The 26,890-nt window shown below is 26.2% G+C and overlaps 1 protein-coding gene, 1 non-coding gene and 1 pseudogene across 2 annotated transcripts; all 3 read left to right on the top strand.

Moving 5' to 3' along the window:
• Positions 1 to 72: 72 nt before the first annotated feature.
• On the top strand, positions 73 to 145 carry TRNAA-UGC (transfer RNA alanine (anticodon UGC)). Its single transcript has one exon. It is a non-coding gene; the product is annotated as a tRNA-Ala (tRNA).
• Positions 146 to 7,469: 7,324 nt separating this feature from the next.
• Positions 7,470 to 13,292, top strand: LOC101498973 (protein trichome birefringence-like 38). Its single transcript, XM_004485826.4, has 5 exons — positions 7,470 to 7,853; positions 8,409 to 8,580; positions 11,035 to 11,210; positions 12,082 to 12,240; positions 12,594 to 13,292. Exons 1-5 carry the CDS (start codon positions 7,552 to 7,554, stop codon positions 12,883 to 12,885), a joined length of 1,101 nt encoding a protein of 366 aa, XP_004485883.1. The 5' UTR covers positions 7,470 to 7,551; the 3' UTR covers positions 12,886 to 13,292.
• A 3,917-nt stretch (positions 13,293 to 17,209) lies between these two features.
• On the top strand, positions 17,210 to 19,111 carry LOC101513723 (aldehyde oxidase GLOX1-like; annotated as a pseudogene).
• Positions 19,112 to 26,890: the final 7,779 nt, after the last annotated feature.

Here is a 26,890-nt window from a genome sequence, read left to right as displayed (position 1 = left end):
CCTTTTAAACCAACCAGGATTGTCGCTTTTTACCTTTTAATAAATACGGCTAACAACAAAGATTTAACAAATGGGGATGTAGCTCAAATGGTAGAGCGCTCGCTTTGCATGCGAGAGGCACGGGGTTCGATCCCCCGCATCTCCATCTTTTACGTTTTTCTTTACCTTCACTCCAATTGACGCACTCACTCAGGTTAACGATTATTCCATTTCATACAAAGAGAATAAATTTACAAAAATGATTAAGTTTACGGACAAAATTAGAGGTTTAATTCCTTTATTTCAATTTTATGTTATTCAAATCTTTTTAAATTTCAGTTTTATTATTCATATTTTAAAATTTGAAATGAATTGGACTATGGATATGGAACTAAAGATCTTCATTAAATTAAAAGGGAGATAACCACTGTACCACTTTGATTCTTAAAATATTAAACGAGTCAAATATTATATATAAAATGTATAATATATAATTATTTAAACTAATATATCTATTAAAAATTAGAGAATGTTGGTGTGGTAATGGTCACCCTCTATTCTAGAGAAGAATCATCAATCCCAACCAATTACCTATGTTCACTGTTCAATTCATTTGTATATTTGCTCATTGAACAACAATAGTCCTACTAGTCGAACAAAGAAATCGAATTTATCTTCTATGGTGCAATCAAATTTAGTTTGATCTTTGACGCTCCAATCTCTATGGATTAATTTTTGTTTGTTTGTTTTAAGTAGTTGTTAATAATTATACGTGAATGAGGTAGTAGTGTCAACAATGTTGTTATCACTGTTTTACGTCTTCGTGATGTTTCAAGATAAAAACAGATAACTGAAAAGTGGCAAAATGTGGCAAAACATTCTGACCATGTAGATTCGTGTAATTTACACAAAAAATGATTGAATATTTTCTTTATAAAATTGTTAAGAAAGTATTTTGCTTATAAGTGAATATCATTAGTTCAAAGGTCGGACCAAAGTGGATCGATAATAATTAAACATATATATGTTATTTTATATTAAGTAATATTAGTCAAAAAGAAAAAATAATAAAAAATGTTTAATACTTGTAAATACTACTGTATAAATTAATATTAATAATTTATAATCTTAAGTCATAGTTCAACTGTTAAACACCGAAATTGTTAAATTAGATATAATGTCTTCGGTTCGAACACATGACTTTGCGGTTATACATGAGTTTCTAGTGGTAATTATTTAGTCTATTTTAAGTTTTAAAATTTTCTGTATTGCTAAACCTCCCTTGAAAAACAAAAAGAATGCACTAGACCCGAACTAAAAACAATAACTGGAGTTCAAATCTTGCCATCCTCCTCTCTTATGCAACACATCCATCTCTTCTCTCTTCTATGCTAATAATGAGTCGTTATTTTATTATGTAAAGACTTACATATGTGTTGGGTCCTAATAAGTAAGTTGAAAAGAGATCGAAAAAAATAAAAGTTAAATAAAAATAAACTTATAAGGACTAAGAACAAAAATCAAATGAAAGCATATATGTTTGATTCATATATATTCGTATTTTTTTACTTTTTATCCATATAAGTTTGCGATTTTTTTTTTTTCGTTTCTTCTTCGTTTGTCATCTCAACTTGTTTTAATCATCACTAACAGTAGAGACGATTTTAAAACAAATTTGAATTTATAGGATTAATGTTTAAACAAAACAATTTCAATATATATTTAAACCTTAGATAAATTATCGTGTAAAAACAAAATTCGGTGCAACCATTTAGATCGGCTAAATCGCCGATTTTTTCCCAATTTTATCAGTTTTTGTACAGTTTTTTGGTTTTTATTCCGGTTCTTTTACATAACGGTTTTCATGTTTGATCAGACCGAACGTAGGTCCGATTCTTGATTGAATTGATTGGTACGATCTCATTTTAAATACCTTAACTACCACTAATTTTGTATTCTGAATGGTTACTATTGTAAAAAAAAAAAAATATTTTCTTTTTTTTACTCAAAATATTTTAAATATTGATCATTATCATAATCAAAAGTTAACTTGTTTTTGAACCACTTAATAATGTTATTTTCCTTAATAATGTACCATTCATTTAATTTAAAAATATTTAATACAAGTAGTTGATAATTTTAAAAAGAGACACAAAAATTGACAAAAAAGAAAGAGACCATTTAATAAATTCAATTTATGTTTTAATCAAATGAAATTTAAAAAATTAATTATATTTCACTGATTTTCTTAATATTCATATTTAAAGGTAAGGATCTTAAAGTGTAACTTCAAAAGATATGATTCAGAATGAAAAATGGCCATTAGAGATTAGCTGTGATCTAACTACCAACTTTGTTAGTTGTTGGCTTGTTACCTCAAAAAACAACTGTTAGTTCTGTGTATCAAATCACACGTTTTCTTAAAAAGTGTCACTTACCGTTAATTAATTGTGAAAATGAGGTACGAGAACAAAGTTTGAATGAATAAATCAAATATTTTAATCAACTGAGTGGGTTAAAAAATAGTTAATTGATTTAATAAAGACAACTCATTTAAAAAATCAAATTTTAATTTTAATTAAAATAATTTTTGATTATATTTAATTTATCTTTCAACTAAACTTTAAATTATCATAGACCCATTTTTCTGACAACCGTAAAATTAAGAGATGTTATATTTTTATAAGTAATGAATCTTGTAAAAGAGGTTTTTAAATTATAAATATAGTAGCACGATGTTAATTTAAGGGTGACAACTATATATAGTGTGATTATTATCATAGTATAACAACATGCATGTAAGTTACATTGTTTGAGTCACAAATATGATTATAGAGTAGTAAAAATGTGTAACTTCAATAGTTTATTCTAAAGTTTAATTTCTAATATTAGTCCCGTTAATAAAAATATATATATAGAAAGTTATTTACTTTAAACTCAAACACAAATTTTCATAAAAAATTGCGTTAGAAAAAATGAAAAAGAAATTACTTTCATTTATTTTACACCCTCGTATCTTTAGCAATTTAATATGATATTTCAAGGCGGTGATAACATAGCTCTGCAAGTGCCACTTATGCATTTGTGGTTAGGGGTAGGAATATGTCAGATTAGGTCAGACTTTGAAAGGTCTGAGTCTGGCCTACGATTAAATTTTTAGACTTAAGTCTGGCATACAGCCTATCATAGTATTTTTTTTCGACTTGACATTTTTAAAAGTCTGGTCTGGCTTGAAAACCTATTTAAAAGTCTTATTCACATTAAAATATTTAAATACTCTACTTATACTACGTGATACTCAACACATACTAGTATCAATGTACATATCTATACATATTAAACAAAAAATAATTTTTCTAACAAAATAATTCTAAAAAATTTTAAAACGCACTCATTATTACCTCTCAAACAAATATAGAACGGTTATTGAGTGATTGACTAATTGAACGACTATCAAATATGAAATCGCTACTATAGAACGACTATTGATTATGGAATGATTACTGAGTAATTGCTTAATTGATAGAATTTAAAATATAAAATAATATTATTAATATAATAATAAAAAATAACATTAATAAAAAATAAAATATATATAGATCGGTCTGTCAGATCTAATAGGTTTTTTTATAAGTTTGAGCATGACCTATTTAAATAAATAGACTTTAAAAATAGTTTGAACTTAACTTTTTTATTAAATTGGTCATACCATAGATAGGTCAGGCCACAGGCCCCTGACAGACGACATAATCTATTCTCATATCTAATTGTAGTGTCGTTTCTATGGCTAGCATCACATTTAAAATTAATTATCGGAGGCAATAATGCTAAGAAAATAAAACCATTTATCTGCATCCACATATTAATTTAACGTAATAGATATTATGATATCATGTAATTTAATATTTTACATGATAAAACCTAAACTAATGATATCAAAGGGGTTGGATAAACGATTGCATTCAAACTGAAAAATATGTACATATTTAGTGTCAACATACAATGCATTGAATAAGATTATCTTCAAGAATAAACTAGGAAAAAATACTTGCTCTTGTTTAATCTGCTGGTCTTGTCTTGCAACTAGCAAGTGCCCAACATTATCAAGAAATTGAGGAAAATATGTGGTCAACTAATAAATAACAATAGAGAAGACATTGGTCTTAATTAATTGAAAGTTCCAGGCATTTTTGTTTTTGGGGTCCATCAAGTGGCAAGCAAAAGATGTGCATGGCTTACCGGCCACAGTGGACAGTGATTGAATTTGAAGCCTGATGAAGCAGACAGTGGATTAAGGGGCCCATAGGGCCCATTATATGAGTGCTTGTGGGTGAACCAAAGCACTGACCATCATGGGTTGCGTATATAGTGGGTTTGTTGAAAAAATTATCCTTCACCTTTTGGGCTTCTTTGGGTGGAACATTTTGTTGTTTTGTTTATGGAGGAACTTTCCCACCTCAAAAGCATTTCGAAGGAACACATCGATAAAAATTTGATTTATTATAGAGGAACTTCTCCTTCCTCTAATTAAAACATCCATAGTTCTAATTTGATTTATTCTAATTGTAATAGCATAATAAATTAAAGACACAAAACTGAAATATTTTTATTTTCTTTTACAAAATTTTGCTTTAAGTTTTTTTTGGGTATCGTAAGCCTTTGGGTTTGCAATAGAGTAAGGTGATAACACTAGCCTTCCTCGAAAAAAAGTGATAAAACTAGCCAAAAATATAGTGTCGGTAACAAATTAACAATTCAACAACCTTTTTACAATAATAAAATAAAATTGAACAACAATGAATAGTGTTATTAAATATTATTTATTTATTTATTAATGAATATTTTATTTTTTGACAGTCATTGGTGATTTTTTTAATTAGTAGGTTTTTACAATGAAAATACAGAATATGTATTAGTGTAAAATAGTTTTACATTAATATTTAATAAATCTCAGAAATTCTACTGTATTATATTATTTTATTTCACTTTCATGATAAAAAATATTCAAATAAATAACTTTATTGACTATTAAATATCTATATAAAATTATTTTACATTGATAATATTTATTAATTAAAATCTTTTCAATATTATGTTAAGACAATGAAAAAAAATTGTGGAAATAAAAGTCCACAATTTTTTCGAAATTATGCAAGCTTGTGCCGCTAAAACCCTGGTGACTGATGGGGATGTATGTATTTGTCTAATATAGAGAAAATATTTATTTTCCGCAAAAAAAAAAAAAAAAGTTAATAACACATTTGATAAACATAAAATTAATGACACAAATAATCAATACACAAGTTGGCAAATAATGAATATTTGTCTCATTTAAAACCATAGAGTAGTCTAGGCATGGCATGGTGGTGGACCACGGACGTCATTTCCTCTAGAATTCCGGCATCTAATTAGTCGGAAAAAATTTGTATTCTATATTTTTTATTAAAAATAAAATTTAAGTCTCTATTTTTATGTATGATGGAGTTTTGATTTCTCTGTATACACTTTTATATATATATATATAATAACAAATTTATAAGTTATATTTATTATAATTTATATAAAAATTATTATTATTATTATAAAATTTAAAGCATTAAAATTATAAATTTTTTACAAAGAAATATAATTTTTTACATTTAAAAAATATTAAAATATTAAGTATATATGTATGTAAAATTTAAAAATAATAAAAATAATATTACAAGCGGAACATATTGAGTTACAGGTTTGGAACAAATATAAACACATCGTGAAGGATAAATTAAACTCAATAGTGATAAAAAAAGTTAAAAATTTGATAGGGTATAATGATATTTTTCGGAACTCGAATGATATATTGATTAAAGGCTATAGTTGTTAGATTGGAATTTGTGATATTATTCATGTAGAAAGGAGATATATTCATGTGATGTGATATATTTATAGTCATATCTTCATTTCAATTATTTTAATTAGAACTTTTTAAAATTGTACTATGAGTTTTATTATCAATCATATAAAGAACAACGTAATACATTTTTATGAAATTTTACGACATTGATTGAGATACATTTGCGTTTAATTTTAAGAATCCTAAAATTTATATGACTCAAATTCTCTTGTTTAATTATTTTTCTAAATTCTGATTGGGAGTTTATGTTCTTATAATTATTGTAATCAAAACCTCTTAAAAAAAGATGAGTTTATTGAAAAAATTTATAAAAAAAAATTAGATTTTAATTCTGCTGATTTTGAAATTAAGATCATTAATATAAATATTTACAAATATAAAAGACAAATTTAACACTAAAAAAAATAAATCACTAACTTATTAAAGAAATATTAATATATTATTTTCCCATAATTTAAAAATTCGTGGAATGTATTTTGGTTTATTTTATCACCCGCTGCAGTAGGTAGTAAATATCTTTCTAAATGACATAAACCATCTTAATTATATTTCTCTATTTTGATTGAGTATTTAACGATACTTATTCTCAATTCAAGAGTAGTGATCGATGCCTTGAAAACCCACTACCCAAACAAAATAAAGAGCAGTGAAAAATGACATATTTCACAATTAAAAGTATCATATTTTTGGTATTTTTATCTTATGATTCCATGACACCTTTTAGATATGTGACAATAAATTGCATATATTTAATTCGAAGAAACAGATTCCCTTTAGCCCGTGAGTCTTGACTTGACATTGGAGGATGTAGATGGTTACATCAATAGACCAATGGAATACAAAAGAGCATTTTCAATTTCTTTCACACATGTAGCAAATGAAAACCATTAAGAAATTGTAAGTATTTAAATTTATAGAACATCAACGTATTATCTCAAAGTGTAAGAAATCAAAAATCTCTTTATTTTTTAACCAATAGATAAAAAGTTTCCTAAATTAGCTAAAGGAAGAAATAAATGTAACTTATTAGTGCTTTAAATAATTAATTTAATATTTTATAAATTTAATGTTTTGAATTAAAATACATTTACAATTTTAACATCCAAAATGATACTCCTTTTATATCACAATAATTAATTTATTTGTTAATTAAAAATCTTCAAAAGTAATTACTTTTTTTATTTTTAAAATATCTTTTTAATTGTACTCTTTAATTAATATTAATTGCACCACATTTAATATAATATTTTTTATTATATACTTATGATATTAATATTAAATAATTTAATAAAAAAATATGATTTATTTTATTTATATAGTGTGACTTACTTTTGTTAATAATAAAAAGAGAAAATACGTGTAAAATGAAAAATTATTATGAAAGGATAGAGGGAGTAGTTTACTGATTTACTCTATAGCAAATATCAAGTAACATTTGAGTTTCCCCACAAAAACAACCTCTTCAAATTTTAAACTTGATAGATCTACACAAACAAATTGATCAAAGATATATTTTATAATAACAAAAAATAAAAATGAGTGTCCAACACCACCCACCACACCAAAGGAACCCACCAAGTAGTACTACTACAACTTTTTCATCTTATATATGACCCATTAAGCTATACTCAAAAGTGTATATTTTTATCTCTTCAGCTTCTAAACTCCAAAAAACCCAAATGGGTTACAGAGTCATTACTCTGCTTCTATTCTCTCTGTTTTGCCAAGTTCTGTTTGTGTCCCTACACCAAGCAACAGCATCAAAGTTCCACAATGTAAGTAATATAAAAGGGAAAAAGTCAGTGGCATCAAGTGGGTGCAATTTGTTCATAGGAAGTTGGGTGGTTAACCCTTCTTATCCTCTCTATGATTATTCAACTTGTCCTTTCATTGATGCTGAATTTAATTGCCAAAAGTATGGAAGACCTGACAAACAATACCTTAAATACTCTTGGAAACCTGATTCATGTGCCTTACCCAGGTACTTCTACATTTATCTATCAAACAATATTAATACTACTATTATACAATTTTCTTACACTATTTTTATCTAGGAATCAAACATTATTTTCATTACCTTGTTTCTCCATTTATCTACATAAGGATGTCATATTGAAAGAAGGCCTAATGTAGCTATTATAAGAAGTGCTTGTTTGATAATTCAGTTTCGCTAATAGCAACTTTTTCTCTCTAAATTTGGTCCCGAATAATGTTATTTTAATTAAATTATTTGAACTTATTTAAAGGTGATGCACTTTTATATTTACATATAAATATTAATGAGACAGATATAATTTATAAATAAATAAATAAAACTTATAATAGTATGTTTATAAGTTGTTTCAATTTAATTAATGTTTTTAATTTATTTCTAAAATCTCTTCAAATAATTTAAAAATTATATGAAAATAATGTAACTTGTAGTTTAGTTTTTTAGCTTTGTATTTTTAAAGTTAGATTAAAATTCGAAAAAAAGAATTGGAAAATTGATAAAGGGATTTATGTTACTAAGAGTGCAATATTTGAGGGTGTATAGGTTCGATGGTGTGGATTTCCTAAACAAATGGAAGGGTAAAAAGATAATGTTTGTGGGTGACTCACTGAGTTTGAACATGTGGGAATCGTTGTCTTGTATGATTCATGCGTCGGTGCCCAATGCAAAGACCAGCTTTTTGAGGAAAGAAGCACAGTCTGCAGTGACCTTCCAGGTTTGCTTTTCTTTTTCTTTTTATTTATTTATTTATTTATTTATCTTTGTCTTGTTTCTTGTTTGGTGCATGATTCAGTGGTGTTCACTCAATACAACCCTCCCACATTTGTCTTCATTTTTCACGCTACTGTTTCTTTCTCTATGATGATTTGTTGCCCTTTCATTTGTCATTCACGTGCTATTTTTAAACTGTATCCATTTTTTTTAAATGGGTGTAGAAACATGATATTTTTTAAGGTTGTATTAATTTCTTTATAATAAAATAAGTTTATTACATATTTGATATTACAGTTATAAGAATCAATTTTGAATTTATTAATTTTGTAAAATTAATTTTACTTAAAATTAGCTTGAATGTAAAGTTAATTGAACCATACATAAAAATAAGATTTATATACAAAAATTACAAATTTTAACTTTATGATCAAATCAATTCTAAAAATAAAATTAATTTTATTTGATGGTGACTAAACATGAGAAAATTTATTTTATACCTCCAAAATCAAATATGGGTATAAATGAAACCAATTAAATACTGGCCTAGCTAACTTAGATCCTAATGACTTGTCCTTAAATCCACGAGAGAAGTTGAACACATGCCTTTACATAGTATAAGTCAATTCTCAACAATTCGACCAATATATATATTTTTATAATTTTTATAATAACCAATTAGACCCACATTCGTTGGTTTGTGCATCCATTTTTTTAAATGTATATATATGATGAAAATAAAATGTAAAAAATATATCAATTCAATGGCCGTAGCATATAGGGGACCTATGCCTCCATTTGCAAATTGATGCACCGTAAAGTGCAGCTGGGACTACACTTATTTACTGAAGTGTATGCATTTTCTTTACACAATTTATGTTGCTCTAAGCGGCTATAAAGAAAAATTGCTTTAATCATAGATTTCTTTTCTTAGAAGATACATGAAGTACCTTATACCACCCTAACTAAATTATAATTATAACATTGAATTTAATAATATTCAAATTTAAAAGAAAGTTGAATAAAAATTAATGTTATTTAATTCAAATTTTAAACCAAATAGATAATTTTTGTTAATTCAATTTTATTTTATATTTAAGATTGAAAGTAATAATATCAATAAAATTACTTAACTCCTATTCCAAAAAGATAAATACACAATACCTCAAAAGAAAAAATCAAGAGAAAATAGATTAGGTATAGTTCAATGGAGAAACCTTTAAAATTGAAAATTGTTAGGTTGCATATTATATTTGAAATTCAAAATTAAGACTTCATAATTAAATGTGAATTTTTTTATCATTTAATCTAAGAAAAAAAAACTCGAGAAAACAAGTCACTAATTTTGATTGAAGAGAACACAAAATTCTACTTATAGTTATGATTAACATGTGATTTTGATTAAAAAATGTAGAGTTTAGAGAAATGAAAATTGTTTCACAGACAGAGAGGTTTTAACACGAGTTACACAGTTTGTTGTTTTTTTAGATGTAGATGTTCAATAAGATCATGATTTATGCACGGAAGTTGACAGGCTGTGAGGAAGACCATGCCAACCTGTGATTACAAGTTCGAGGCCCCCTTTTATCATTTGCTTCAAACAATTCCACACATTCACTGAATCCATGATTTTAAATTTTACTATAATTTTTTATTTCTTTAAAAATTAAAATAATAAATTTAATCTCGATCAACATGTTAAATAGTTGAATGTGTGGATTAGTGGTTATAGTAAATCCAAATCCTTTGTCGCGTTGGTTTATTCAATAATGAATATGAATCAGAGAACATGAAAGTGTACTTAATTAATATATTTGATTAGCATTTATGACATGTGAACATTATTCCGTGGATAACCGGAGTAGGAGGAAATAATGAAAAAATTGATAGTTGTAATAGCAATAGCAAATATTGATGCATATTGGCGGCATAAGTTGAAAATTCATATACATTTTCCCGTGCTTGGACCAGAGCATTTTATGGTATCTGCCTTTTACTCTATTATTCACGAGATTCCCTAACAAAATGACAAATCTTGCCGTTTTATGGATTCAAAATTAAACTTAGTTAAAACAATTTTCCTTATTACATTATTTGTATTTGAGTTTTTTTACTGCTGTTGTATGATGTAATAATTATTAACATTATTTATATGTGTTTTCTATTCAAAAAAGTCGCCTTGACATTTTCCTAAAGTGACATTGACAGAACATAGCATGATTGTTGTAGATTATTATTAATATTTTTCACGTGAGTATTTTATGCATAGAAATACATATTTTTTCTTTTGAAATGATGTTTTTGGGTGGAAAATACTTTAATCACTCCAATACTTTGCTTGTTTGTTAAAGCGAAAAAAAGAGATTCCATGCGATGGATTTGAATAATTTATTGTTTCATCTGAACCATTGAAAAGTGGAAGTGATAAATGATAACACTTGGTGGTGGGTTTGTACAGGAGTATGGAGTAAGTATACAACTATATCGTACACCTTATTTGGTAGACATAATTCGAGAAAGTGTTGGGAGAGTGCTTACATTGGACTCTATTATGGCTGGAGATGCATGGAAAGACATGGACATGTTGATATTCAATTCGTGGCATTGGTGGATCCACAAGGGACAATCTCAAGGGTATGCTTTTATTGCAATCATAATTATTCTACTTATAGCACAACACTATTCATACACACCTATGGATATGTTTGTCCCAAAACAACTACTAATTACTAACTTATGGGTTAAACTTACACATCTAACTGTTTGAAAGAGTACATAGTAGTTGTGTTAATATTTTTGCCCCTATATGCGGTAAGACTTTAATTTTGTAATTTTAAAAAACATAATTCAAATATCCTATAAAACAGTTGTAAAATGATAATTTGTATTATTATTATTAAATAATATTGTTGAACTCTCTCTCTCTCTCTCCTTTTTAGTTTTGTATTTGTCCTCAAATAGAGTTGGGTCGTATGAACTAGCTGTACTCTTTTTGTGTTTGAGTCAAAGACACCGTTTTCTAGTTTAGTAGGTTAGTATAAGACATATAATTGTAGAATATAGTTTAAAGAAATAGTTGGTGACAAGAGAAATTGTTTTGCTATACGTCACGTCCAATGTATAACCGAACGCAGCTCTAATATAGTATAGTATAGTAACTAGTAGTTGAATGTGTAGTAACATGAGACAATAGACATCACAACGGTGAAGCCCTCAATATAATTGACATTACATCTTAAAGGCTTAGATACAATTGCGTTCACATCGTCTATTTATAATTGTTTGAAGATGTTTCGTAAAGTATAACGATCGAGATGGTATTTACCAAATACATAACACACATTTAAATAGTGGTCGTAATTGCGTGATATTTAATAATATTGTAGACAACTTTTAAACCTTTAGCATTACAATTTAAAACCACTTACACCACAAAATAAGAGTAAAATAAGTTTAAGGGAAATTCTACATTAATTGGTTGTTAATTCCTTTGTTGATTGTTCAGATGGGATTATATAAGAGATGGAAAAAATCTGCTCAAAAACATGGACCGTTTAAAGGCATACAATAAGGGATTGACCACTTGGGCTAATTGGGTTGATCTTAATGTTGATCCTTCCAAAACTAAAACATTCTTTCAAGGCATTTCTCCTACTCATTACCAGTAAGTAATTCCTACTCTCATATTTTTTTTGTGTAATTTAATTAATGGCGAATATTATATGCACATACATAACAAATCATATATTCTAGACTTGAATCAAATCTTAAGAATGCAACAACGTTAAAACTTTTGAAAAAAAATTGTCATCTATCATATAATCGTACTCGACTTGACTAGAAATTAGTCTTTACAATTGTGAGCAGACAATATCCAATTTACACCAAAAACAAATCATAGATCTGTCGAAACATCAACTTTTAATTTTAGTCTATTTATTTTCCAAGCTAAATACATGAATATAAATTCCATAATTTATAAAATGAAGTAAAATGTAATTTGTGTGAGTGAAACAGGGGAAAGGAGTGGAATGAACCAAAAACAAGTTGTAGTGGACAACTTGAACCATTATCTGGTTCAACATATCCAACAGGTCTACCTCCAGCAAGTAACATATTAAACAATGTGTTAAAGAAGATGAAAACTCCAGTTTATTTACTTGACATTACACTTCTCTCACAACTAAGAAAAGATGCACACCCTTCTTCCTATAGTGGTGATCATGCAGGCAATGATTGTAGCCATTGGTGTTTACCAGGATTACCTGATACTTGGAACCAGCTTCTATATGCAGCTCTTTCCATGTGAATGTGAAGTTACATGTTTATCCTTTGGTTTTATATTCACCTGGTGACTTCAGAAAATTGTGGATTTGTTGGAAAAATAGATAATAAGGGATCAAAATCTAGTGTAAAATTATAGGATTGTTCAATAATTTACTATACGAATTAAGTTCATCTGAAAGAGGAGATTTCTTGCATATCAAGAAAACTACCTTACAAGGGGATAAAAAAAATCTAATTTTATTGAATCATAGATTATATATAGAACTTTATTATTGATTGATGCACCATGTAAAATATTCCATACTCAGTAAGTTATAACAGCCACAAGGTTGATTCTATTTGTGAAATTTTGTCTTTCCTTTCGATAAAGAAAGTTGTATTTTCACTTTTTTGTGTGTACAATAATGATGACAATTAGATTTGTGCCTATATTTTAATGCAAACTACGTGAATCGTTTACCATTACCTAATTTGTTTTAGACAAAGTAGTAAAACTACATAAAATATACATATAACTTCGAAATCTCGGATTCAAACTAATTAAATGAAAACTCTGGTTCCCGTTTATTAGTGGAAGTGTAATTGGATTGATAACAGTTAAAAAGAAGAAGGACGAAATGGTTATATTGATCCCTTTTTGCCATTTTTGGTTAAAAATGCAAATGAGGCTTTCAAGGGATAAAAACTGATCCAAATGAAATCGATTTAGACAAATTTTTAGTTTGTTAGTCTATTATTTATAGTATGTTATTCTTTATTATAAATCTTAACGTGATATTGGGTGGTTTGTTTAATATTTTAAAAATGTGATTTTTGTTTTATATTTTTACAAATTATTTTTATGAAAAATATACATAAAAATAGTATAAGTTTTTTAAATTCATTTGTTGTTAATTAATAACATGACATTCAATAATTTAGATATTTATTATCAAAGATTTTAATACGATAAAAATCACATTTTTTTAAAAAGGTATTTTTCAAAATTGATTTTTATGAAAAGCTTTTCAAATTAATTTTTCATTTTAATTATATGTTGAAATTGTAATATAAAAAAAAAGTTGTAAAAAGTAGATAAAATATTTAAATTAATTTTTTATTTAAAGTTTTATTTTTAAAAATGTTATAACAAAAATATAAAATACTATAAAAATTACTTTAAAAATCAAACGAGCTCATTATCACTAATTGAATAAAATAAAATGTATACATTTTTAAATTTTAGCGGACCATTAAATTGTTCAAGAGTAGAAGTCGACTAAATCAAAATATGTTGATGAGCCTTTGTACTTTAAGTGGATGGTGAATGGTAATTCCACTGTTCAAATTTTTCGATTTTTTATTAGATTTTAATTTTGATAACGTAAAATATATTACTATATTCAAATTTTCGATAATGAATTTGAAAGTGATCAAATAAAATCAAGGAAACAAATGTTCACCTAAAGGGAGATGTTGGTCAAATATCTACTATAGATAGATGAAGAATCCTAATGAGATGAAAAGAAACATACATGCATAGTTGAAATACAACCTTTGTGAATTCATGAATAGTTTAGGACTCTGTTTATTGAATATAAAGAAAAATGACAATTTTTTATCAAATCTTTGGTGTGTGGATATAATGAAAGTTCGACAAATTCCTTTGAGTTATTGCCAAACACCATTGTAGACATATATTTGTGGATATTTATAAATGTAATTGTAATTTGTTGTAATTAAATTTTGATTTTATTGAAGTTGAATTGAAATATATTGGCGCCAAATTCAACATAAGAAACTTATTAATTGCATGTGTTTACTATTCAATTCTTATTTTAGGTGTACGTTTAGTCTTTACGGTTTGATTTTACTTAAATTATTTATATTTATATTTGTAAATATGATTGTCGGTGGAGGAATTAGGAAGAAATATTTTTATACAAACATGCAACCATTTCATAGCAAATAAAAAATAATGTTATTATTGATTTTATTATTATTTGTTATTAATAGTAACACTACTTATTTCAGATTTGTGAAAAGTTTAATTGAACAATTAATTTGTATATGAGAAATATTATAACGAAAGTCATTATATTAAATTCAAATAAAAGCATTCACAGGCAAACAAATCAAATCAAAGAAGCAAATAGTTAATAGAATGACGCGTGACTAGTAGAATATTAAGAATATTGATTATGGGTAATTTTAATTATAATACACATATAGTTAATGTTTGTCTTATTATGAAATTCTAGCAAGTGAGAAATGGAAAGACAAAAAAAATGAACACTAATTCCATGGAACTTATTTTCCATATTTTCTTCTCCATAATTAATTAATTGAAACTATTGCTATAATTTTTTGAATTTCTTATTCCTTCGTGGGAGTATGTTTTACTTATTGATGGTAACTTTTATTGCTCCGTGGAAGATTAAGGAAAAGTGTCAGCGCATGCGTGTGTGACAAGAATCAGTAACTATATAGAATATTATTTTATGATTTTCTTAATTATATCTAATTTGTGATTTGGTTATTTAACTTTTTTAAAATGGATTAATTGTCATTAAAGTGAAATATTTAACAGCATAATGTATGAGGAAAATTACAGCTAAAATGACAAAATAAAAATAAAAATAAAGTAGTACAACTTGCATTGTCTATTAGATTATGCAAAAGAAGATTTGAAAGAGGAAATTTGAACTAAAATGACAAAAAAAATAAATGAACAAATTGTACAACTAATATGATCTTTTAGATCTTAAATCCAAAAGTGAAAATAATTGTTGCATCATCAAGTCCCATGTACTTTAAAAGAAAAATTGTAAAATAAATTTAATATAAAAGAGAAGAGAAAGAAAAATAATAATTTTTTATCAAGATATCATGAAAGACCGAAGCATTCATTTGGGTTATTGCCAAGCAACACTTTAGTCATATATTTGTGGATATTTGTATGTAATTGTAATTTGTTGTAATTAAATTTTTATTTTCATGAATTTTAATTTGAATGAATTGAAATATATGGGCAAAGTCAACATAGGAAATTTATTACTATGGTTGTTTAGGATTCAATTCATATTTTAGGTGAACGTATAATGTTTATGATTGAATTTTATTTAAATTAGTTATATTTATATTTGTAAATATGATTGTTGTCAGTGAAAATAAAATTTCTATTAAAATGACGCGTAACAGGTATAATAATTTGAAATCAGTGTCAAATAATTTGAGTATAGATAAATTTTTTTTCTTTATAAATTTGAAATTATATGCGCCTATTTATAAATAAATTTAATGCTAACTATTTTTTTAAGGAGAACTAAATATTATTCAATTTTTTTAATGATAAAATTTCCAAAATTTTGTAGCTAAGTAGAGAGATTATGTGGAGGTGTGTGTACCCATAAAATGATTAAGTGGGAAATCCAGTAATTTTAAGAAAAATTGAGCAATTTATACTAAAAAAAAAGGACAAAAATATTGTATTTTAAAATACATTTTATATCTGTAAAACCTAGTTTAGTTGAAAAATACATTTTATATATGTAAGATTGTTGCAATTTTACCTTGTTTGTCTATTACTAATTTTCAATTATAGAAACGTGATCGAACGAATCCAAATTTTCTATATATTGAGCTTAGATCTTAGATCTAAATATCAAATTCTACTTTTTTTCAATGCTAAAAATATATTTCTAATATTTGTTGATTAAATTTTTGAAATCTTTTGAATTTTTTATGAATAATGCATATATAATAGTTCACACGCACGCGCGCGCGCGTATATATATATATATATATATATCTTTTTATCTTTTGGTTTTTATCAAAAAAATTAACTTTTTAGTATTTATAAGTAAAAGTTTTTTATTTAGTATTTATTGTAACCATAAATTGTGATGTCGCATGCGATCATAATATAGGGAAAATATATAAATTAATTTCGAAAAAGATTTAGTTTTGAAGTGTAGTTTTGTTTTTGGTAAAAAAACTAACTTGGTAAGAAGAAAAAGTGTAATCTTGTTTAAAAGCGTGCAAGGAAGTTTTTATTTATAGAATTATAGAAAAATACGTGTATATTCATTGAATTGAACATTAAGACTGAATTTCAAAATATATATAGAGAGAGAGATAAAGATCAAAGTTTTATTTACAAAGAATATATAGATTGATTTAGTATATACGTAAAATTTAAACAATGTTATACATATAATCACCTAAATTATTAAGTAGTATTTGTTCCATCAAGCATAAAAATGAGCAATTGAGTTATCTTCTTTATGATTGCGAGCGTGGTATATCCGGTGTCTGCCAGCGGAGGAGAATGGAAGGTGTTACAAAAAAACATTGGCATTGTGGCCATGCACATGCAACTTCTTCACAACGACCGCATTGTCATATTCGACCGTACTGATTTTGGTCTCTCCAATATTTCTTTGCCCAATGGAAGGTGTCGCTATGATCCATCCAAAAAAGTTGTTAAAGTTGACTACACTTCCCACTCCATCGAATACGACGTCACATACAATACTTTTCGTCCATTGTTTGTTCAAACCGACGTTTGGTGTTCCTCCGGTACGGTTAGGTCCGATGGAGCACTCGTCCAAACCGGTGGCTACAGCGATGGAGAACGCAATGTTCGAATATTTACTCCTTGTCACACATGTGATTGGATTGAACTTAACGGCGGACTCGATACCCGGAGATGGTATGCCACCAGCCATATCCTCCCGGACAGTCGCCAGATTGTTATCGGCGGTAGGAGACAATTCAACTACGAGTTTTTTCCCAAAAGTATTAATGGCAGAGCTAATAATGTCTACAATTTACCGTTTTTGGTTGAGACCAATGATCCTCATCAAGAGAATAACTTGTATCCTTTTGTTTTTCTCAATGTTGATGGCAATCTCTTCATCATGGCTAACAGCAAAGCTATCCTCCTTGATTATACTAAGGTATTTTTACTTTTTTTTTTTTTAACACTCAATATTACTATGCTAATTTTTTATTTATTTTTATTCAATATGCTACTTTTCCCTCTACTTTTTAACTTTTTGCTCGAGTCAACTTTATATCACTAGTATTTTTACTTAGTTTAGAGATACGCATGCTAAGGTAGCTTTTAATTTTATTTACAGAAATAAAAATATAGAAAACGTGAATAAAGATCCGTATATTTATGGAGACGTTAACACAATACTTATGAAGTTATGTCAGTCTTGTTTTTATTGCATGTCAAAAAAATGAATACTTTTAATGCATGTATGAAAAGTCAAATTAAAAGAATATACGACATCTCTAATTTATGCTATGTTTGATTTGTGTACCAACATTACTAGAACATGGTGGTGAAAACATTTCCAGAAGTGCCAGGTGGCGATCCCAGGTGTTACCCAAGCACCGGTTCTACCGTTTTATTGCCATTGAGAAATCTACAAGCAGCATTTGTGGAAGCCGATGTTTTGGTTTGTGGTGGGGCCCCAAGAGGTTCTTTTAACAACACAAAGAAACATGAGTTTCGGCAAGCTCTGAATACTTGCGCCCGAATCAAAGTAACCGACCCGAATCCACAATGGGAAATGGAAACCATGTCGGGTGCTAGAGTAATGAGTGATATGGTTATGCTTCCAAACGGCAACGTTTTGTTAATTAACGGAGCTTCTTTAGGTACAGCTGGATGGGAACAAGGGCGTAACCCGGTTTTAACCCCGTCTCTTTACGAAACAAATAATCCAATTGGATCCAGATTCAAAAAACAAAGCCCATCCACCACGCCACGAATGTACCATTCCACTGCCATATTGGTTCGTGATGGGAGGGTTGTGGTTGGTGGTAGTAACCCTCATGTTGGTTATAGTTTTGAAAATGTTTTGTTTCCAACGGAACTTAGTCTTGAGGCTTTTTCACCTTCCTATCTAGATCATCGTAACTCACATCTTCGTCCGAGGATTTTGTCGGACCCCTAAATAAAACTAAGTTATGATCAGAAATTGGAGCTTCAATTTCAAATGAACGTGACATTGAATTACCCGAATTTAGTGCACGTCACAATGTTGGCGCCTCCGTTTACTACACATTCATTCTCAATGAATCAAAGATTATTGGTATTGGAGCCAAATAAAGTGGGTATTGTGCAAGATAAAACATATGGAATTGAAGTTACCGTGCCTGGTTCATCTACTCTTGCACCCCCTGGTTTTTATCTACTATTTGTGGTCTATGGAAAAATCCCTAGTGAGGGTATTTGAGCTCAAATACTTTGATTTTCATACACTAAGTGATGCAGCCATTGATTGAAAATAAAATCGAACCTAAAGATTGTTGGATCTGTGTTGGTGACAATTGCTGCAAGACCTTAATAGTGAAGTTGTTGATGAAGATTATATGTAGCAAATTCCAAAGCGTGTTGTTACACTAGCCTTTAGGTTCGATTCGCCCCCACCAATTGGATGCAAATGAGATAACCAGCGAATCCCCTTCAGGGTACTTTGGAAACCTTGATATGATTTGCACTATCACACCAAGAATATCTTTCAATAGTTTGTTACAAAATAATGTTACATATTCTTTTCTAATGCATTAGAAAAGAATAAGTTGACTTAGTATATGAGAATGAGTGAAAGAAAATGGATGACAAATACTTGAATTTGTTGTTTTCATTGTGTCCAAAGTGGCCCTATTTATAGGAAACTAATGTCACTTGGGAACGAGTTGTAATTCTTCTTCTGCCACTGTTTGCAAAGGGACATATATAAATACCGTTCATACATTCATTGAAGTTATTCAATGGTCTGGTGGCAAAACATTGTGCCTATTCGCGCATGACCCAGGTTTGATTACTTCTTGCACCTTTTCATTTTAAATCAACAGTTATGCCTTTTCAAAAGGGAATATTTCCAAAAAGAAAGCAAAACGCGGAAGAAAGCAAAACGCGGAATCGAACTCGAGACTGCATGTTAAGAAAGAATGAAAACAACCACTACACCAACAACAATATGATTTTATGTATAACAAATTATAGATACATATATTACCAATATTTTGGAAATATCTCACAATGAGATGAAAAGAAACATACATGCATAGTTGAAATACAACCTTTGTGAATTCATGAATTGTTTAGGACTCTGTTTATTGAATATAAAGAAGATTAAAAAAAATTAACGCTAAATTAAAGATTAACGAAAATTGTTAATAATATTGGGCCTATTAAGTCAATTAGTAAAATATATTTAATTGTGTCTATAAATAAGATAATATTGTAACAAAAATTACACAACAAGGTGATAATACAATTCACTCTTTCTTTGATTCATCTCTACTATATCATTATGAAATTATAAGAATACTAAGTGAAATGAATATATATATATCTTTCATAATTTTTATGTTAATTTTCTATATATATATATATATATATATATATATAATGTTTATTTACTATCAATAAATTACATAACAATTCAATATTGATACGTGCTTAAAGGATTGTAATCATGTTTATTATTTTGCATTTTGTCTATATATGTTAAAGAGTTGTTGAAGAGTCATTTTATGATATGATGTAGAACTTTATATTTTGCCATATAAGTATACAAAATAATGAACATACATGAGAGATGTAAGTCTAACAAAAGAAAAATGTTTTTACATGAGATACATGAACACAATTAATTGTTTATATGCTCGTAAAATATTTTTTAATATGGTTTGCTTAAATTTATAACATTTCAATAAAATACACATTCAAGTGACATTCAATTTATAATAAAACATTCATACTTTATGTATTGTTTCAATAAAATGTACATATGTCAATAGAATCAAATTACAAATTTAAAATAAAATATATTAATTTTAATAATTTAAAAAAAAAACAGTTAATCCATTCATCTGTCCCAAAACAATTATTTTTTGTTTATAAAAAATATATTTGTCTAAAAAATATTGTCACGTTTGATTTCTAATTCAATTTTCTTTTTATATAACTATATCCGTTTATTAATACAATTTACACTAATGTTAATTTATTATTCTCTACTTTATATTTATCGTATTGATAATACACTAATAGGTGATAATGACAATTATTTATCAAATTTTTGGTGTGTCGATATAAAGAAAAATCGAGGTATTCTTTTGAGCTATTACCAAGCAATATTGTAGGCATATATTTGTGGATATTTATAGTTGATATTGTAATTTGTAGTGATTAAATTTGAATTTTATTGAATCGGAATGAATTGAAATATATAGACAAAATCAACATAGAGATATTAATGAGTTTTTTTACGATCAAATTCATATTTTCAGTGTACGTTTAGAGTTTACAATTCAATTTTATTTAAATTATTTATAAATAATAGGGAGATGGAAATTGGGAATGAACTTTTTAAAGTTTACAATTCAATTTTATTTAAATTACTTATAAATAATAGGGAGATGGAAATTTGGAATGAGCTTTTTAAACAGGCTTTCAATCAATTTATAGTAAATAAAAAATAATATTATTATTGTTTTTGTTATTAATAGTAATGCTACCTATGATAAGATTTGTGAAAGTTTAATTGATTCAATTAATTTGTATAGGATATTTGTCATAATCAGAGTTACTATATTAAATTCAAATAATTTATAGGCAATTGAATCAACAACTAAATAGAATGATGTGGCAAATAAAATGTTTAAAATGAATCGCTAATAGAAGGACATGTGACAAGTAAAATGCTTAAAATGAATCTGGCAATATTATCTCAAAATTTTGACATTAATTATTTTATTTTTGTAAAAGATTGAGGTGTATATATTAACATGTTTTGCACCTATGATCTTGGTGTTAGGAGCTACAAAATGAACATTTTTTTAACAAATCAAATGTACAATTTTGATTATATAATAAATTGTATTTGTTTATTGTATAGCTTTGTAATTTTCATGCAAATATCTATCACAATTCTTTTAAATTTAATTTTTGAATTATAATAATTTATTTAGGAATAATGACTACGAGTTATTTTAATTATAATACAATTATAGTTAATGTTAATGTTATTATGAAATTCTAGGAAATGAGCAATGACAAATAATAAATGTCAATTCCATGCAACTTCTTCTCCATATAAATTCAATTAAAATTTATGCTTGAATTCACAAAAATTCTTGTTATAATTTAGACTTTCTTATTCCTATTTGGGAGTATGTTTTACTAATCGAATGTAATATTGATTGTTCCGTGGAAGATTAAGGAAAAGTGCTAGTGTATGTTTGAAGTATTTCTGAGATTCAAAATTGTGACAAGAATCAATTATTGTATAGAATATTATTTTATGATTTCCTTAATTATTCTAAATTTGTGATTTGGTTATTTAATGTTTTTTTAAAAAAATTAATTGCCACTAACGCTAAATATTTAAGAGAATAATGTAAGAGATTGAAACTATGAAAAAAAAATTGAAGTCGTACAACTTAGATTGTCTGCTAGATTATGAATAAAATGACTGGAAAGAGGAAATTTGAACTAAAATGAAAAAAATAAAAAGTTGTACTAATAATATTATCTATTCGATCTTAAATCCAAAAGTTGAAAATAATCGTTGCATTTTCAAGTCTCGTGTATTGCTAAACAAAAATTTTAAAAAAAATTAATAAAACAAAGTAGAGAAAAAAATTGACAATTTTTTATAAAATCTTTGATGTGTGGATATAATAAAAGATCGATGACTTCCTTTGAATTGTTGCCAAACAACATTGTAGGTGTACACATGTTGATATTTATAGTTGTAAATAAATTTTTATATTATTGAATTTAAATTTGAATGAATTAAAATACATTCGGCAAAGCCAACATTGAAAACTTATTAATGCTCCTGTTTTCGATTCAATTCATATTTTAAGTTTATGTTTAATGTTTACGATTCAATTTTATTTAAATTAATTATATTTATATTTGTAATGTCAGTAGTTGAAACGGGAAATGAATCTTTTTAACATGTTTGCAATTAATTCATAACTAATAAAAAATAATATTATTATTAATTTTATTATTATGTAGTATTAAAAAAAAACTACTATTTCAAGTTTGTGAATAGTTTAATTGAATCAATTAATCTGTATAAGAGATCTGTCATAATGAGAGTCGATATTAAATCCAAATCAAAGTATTTAAAAACAAACAAATCGAATTTTATATAGATATATGACAAGTAGAATACTCGAAATCATATTCAAATAGTGTTAGTATACATTTTCGCATTATTATTATTTAAAAAATTTAACATTAATTATTTCATTTTGTAAAGCATTGAGATGTATAAACAAGTTTTGGAAGCATGATTATGGTGTGAGGAGCTATGAAATGTACAATTGTTTTTAGTATAAATCAAATGTGCAATTTGGATTATATAAAATTTGTTTATAGTATAGATTTATATTCTTTTCATGCAAATGTCTATTGCAAATCTTTTAAATTTAATTTCTGAATTATTATAATTTATTTAAGAATATTGACTATGAGTAATTATAATTATAATTATAATTATAATATTAATTAATACTAATATAGTTAATGTTTATACTATTATGAAACTCGAGCAAGTGAGAAATGGAATAAAATAAACCCAAATTTCATGGAACTTCTTCTCCATATAGATTCGATTAAAATTTATGCATAATTTCGTTGAAACTATTGCTATAAATTTTGAATTTTTTATTCTTATGTGCGTATGTTTTACTAATTGATGGTAATATTTATTGTTCCGTAGAAGTTTAAGAAAAAGTGCTAGTCCATGGTTAAAGTATTTTTTAGATTCAAAATTGTGACAATAATTAATGATTGTATAAAATATTAATTTATTTTCTTTAATTATACCAACGTTTTGATTTGATTATATAATATTTTTTAAAATGAGTTAATTGTAATTAACACCAAATATTTAAGAGAATAAATAAAAAATTAAAGTTGTACAACTTGCATTATCTATTAGATTATGGAAAAAAATGACAATTTTTAAAAATGAGTTAATTGTAATTAACACCAAATATTTTTAAAAAATGAGTTAATTGTGGCTAAAATGAAAAAAAAAAATTTAAGTTGTACAACTTGCATTATCTATTAGATTATGGAAAAAAAAAATGACTTGAAAGAGGAAATCTGAACTAAAATGAAAAAATAAAAAATAAAAATGTTGTACAACTAATATAATCTATAAGATTTGAAATAAAAAAATGTAATTAATTGTTGCATTTTCAAGTCTGACAACTTTTTGTCAAATCTTTGTGTGTGGATATAATTGTTGTAATTAATTGTCAAAAAAATGTACTGCAAAACAAAAAAATTGTAAAATAAATTTAATAAAACAGAGAAGAGAAAGAAAAATGACAATTTTTTATCAAATATTTGGTGTGTGGATATAATGAAAGTTCGACAAATTCCTTTGAGTTATTGCCAAACACCATTGTAGACATATATTTGTGGATATTTATAAATGTAATTGTAATTTGTTGTAATTAAATTTTGATTTTATTGAAGTTGAATTGAAATATATTGGCGCCAAATTCAACATAAGAAACTTATTAATTGCATGTGTTTACTATTCAATTCTTATTTTAGGTGTAAGTTTAGTCTTTACGGTTTGATTTTACTTAAATTATTTATATTTATATTTGTAAATATGATTGTCGGTGGAGGAACTAGGAAGAAATATTTTTATACAAACATGCAAACCATTTCATAGCAAATAAAAAATAATGTTATTTTTTATTTTATTATTATTTGTTATTAATAGCAACACTACTTATTTCAGATTTGTGAAAAGTTTAATTGAACAATTAATTTGTATATGAGAAATATTATAACGAAAGTCATTATATTAAATTCAAATAAAAGCATTCACAGGCAAACAAATCAAATCAAAGAAGCAAATAGTTAATAGAATGACGCGTGACTAGTAGAATATTAAGAATATTGATTATGGGTAATTTTAATTATAATACACATATAGTTAATGTTTGTCTTATTATGAAATTCTAGCAAGTGAGAAATGGAAAGAAAAAAAAATGAACACTAATTCCATGGAACTTATTTTCCATATTTTCTTCTCTAGAATTAATTAATTGAAACTATTGCTATAATTTTTTGAATTTCTTATATTCCTTTGTGGGAGTATGTTTTACTTATTGATGGTAACTTTTATTACTCCGTGGAAGATTAAGGAAAAGTGTCAGTGCAGGTGTGTGTAACAAGAATCAGTGATTATATAGAATATTATTTTATGATTTCTTTAATTATATTTAATTTGTGATTTGGTTATTTAATTTTTTTAAAATGGATTAATTGTCATTAAAGTGAAATATTTAACAGCATAATGTATGAGGAAAATTACAGCTAAAATGACAAAAAAAATAAAAATAAAGTAGTACAACTTGCATTGTCTATTAGATTATGCAAAAGAAGATTTGAAAGAGGAAATTTGAACTAAAATGACAAAAAAAATAAATGAACAAATTGTACAACTAATATGATCTTTTAGTTCTTAAATCCAAAAGTGAAAATAATTGTTGCATCATCAAGTCCCATGTACTTTAAAAGAAAAATTGTAAAATAAATTTAATATAAAAGAGAAGAGAAAGAAAAATAATAATTTTTTATCAAGATATCATGAAAGACCGAAGCATTCATTTGGGTTATTGCCAAGCAACACTTTAGTCATATATTTGTGGATATTTGTATGTAATTGTAATTTGTTGTAATTGAATTTTTATTTTCATGAATTTTAATTTGAATGAATTGAAATATACGGGCAAAGTCAACATAGGAAATTTATTTATATGATTGTTTAGGATTCAATTCATATTTTAGGTGAACATATAATGTTTATGATTCAATTTTATTTAAATTAATTATATTTATATTTGTAAATATGATTGTTGGCAGTGAAAATAAAATCGCTAATAAAATGATGCGTAACAGGTATAATAATTTGAAATCAGTGTCAAATAATTTGAATATAGATAAATTTTTTTTCTTTATAAATTTGAAATTATATGCGCCTATTTATAAATAAATTTAATGCTAATTTTTTTTTTAAGGAGAACTAAATACTATTCAATTTTTTTAATGATAAAATTTCCAAAATTTGGTAGCTAAGTAGAGAGATTATGTGGAGGTGTATCCATAAAATGATTACGTGGGAAATCCAGTAATTTTAAGAAAAATTGAGCAATTTAGACTAAAAAAAAGGACAAAAATATTGTATTTTAAAATACATTTTATATCTGTAAAATCTAGTTTAGTTGAAAAATACATTTTATATATGTAAGATTGTTGCAATTTTACCTTGTTTTTCTATTACTAATTTTCAATTCTAGAAACGTGATCGAACGAATCCAATTTTCTATATATTGAGCTTAGATCTTAGATCTAAATATCAAATTCTACTTTTTTTCAATGCTAAAAATATATTTCTAATATTTGTTGATTAAATTTTTGAAATCTTTTGAATTTTTTATGAATAATGCATATATAATAGTTCACACGCACGCACACACATATATATATTTTTTTATTTTTCGGTTTTTATCAAAAAAATTTAAAAAATTAACTTTTTAGTATTTATAGGTAAAAGTTTTGTATTTAGTATTTATTGCAACCATAAATTCTAATGTCGCATGCGATCATAATATAGGGAAAATATACATATTAATTTCGAAAAATATTTAGTTTTGAAGTGTAGTTTTGTTTTTGGTAAAAAAAAAAAACTAACTTGGTAAGAAGAAAAAGTGTAATCTTGATTAAAAGCGTGCAAGGAAGTTTTTATTTATAGAATTATAGAACAATACGTGTATATTCATTAAATTGAACATTAAGACTGAATTTCAAAATATATATAGAGAGAGAGATAAAGATCGAAGTTTTATTTACAAAGAATATATACATTGATTTAGTATATACGTAAAATCTAAACACATGTTATACATATAATCACCTAAATTATTAAGTGGTATTTGTTCCATCAAGCATAAAAATGAGCAATTGGGTTATCTTC

Source organism: Cicer arietinum, chromosome 1, assembly GCF_000331145.2.
Source record: "Cicer arietinum cultivar CDC Frontier isolate Library 1 chromosome 1, Cicar.CDCFrontier_v2.0, whole genome shotgun sequence".
Taxonomy (NCBI): Eukaryota; Viridiplantae; Streptophyta; class Magnoliopsida; order Fabales; family Fabaceae; genus Cicer; species Cicer arietinum.
This window is presented reverse-complemented; position numbering and strand designations above follow the sequence as displayed.

Coding starts and splice junctions, on each gene's coding strand:
- LOC101498973 (XM_004485826.4), top strand. CDS start 7,552: ATGGGTTACAGAGTCATTACTCTGCTTCTATTCTCTCTGTTTTGCCAA. Junction 7,854..8,408: donor GATTCATGTGCCTTACCCAG/GTACTTCTACAT, acceptor GAGGGTGTATAG/GTTCGATGGTGTGGATTTCC. Junction 11,211..12,081: donor CACAAGGGACAATCTCAAGG/GTATGCTTTTAT, acceptor TTGATTGTTCAG/ATGGGATTATATAAGAGATG.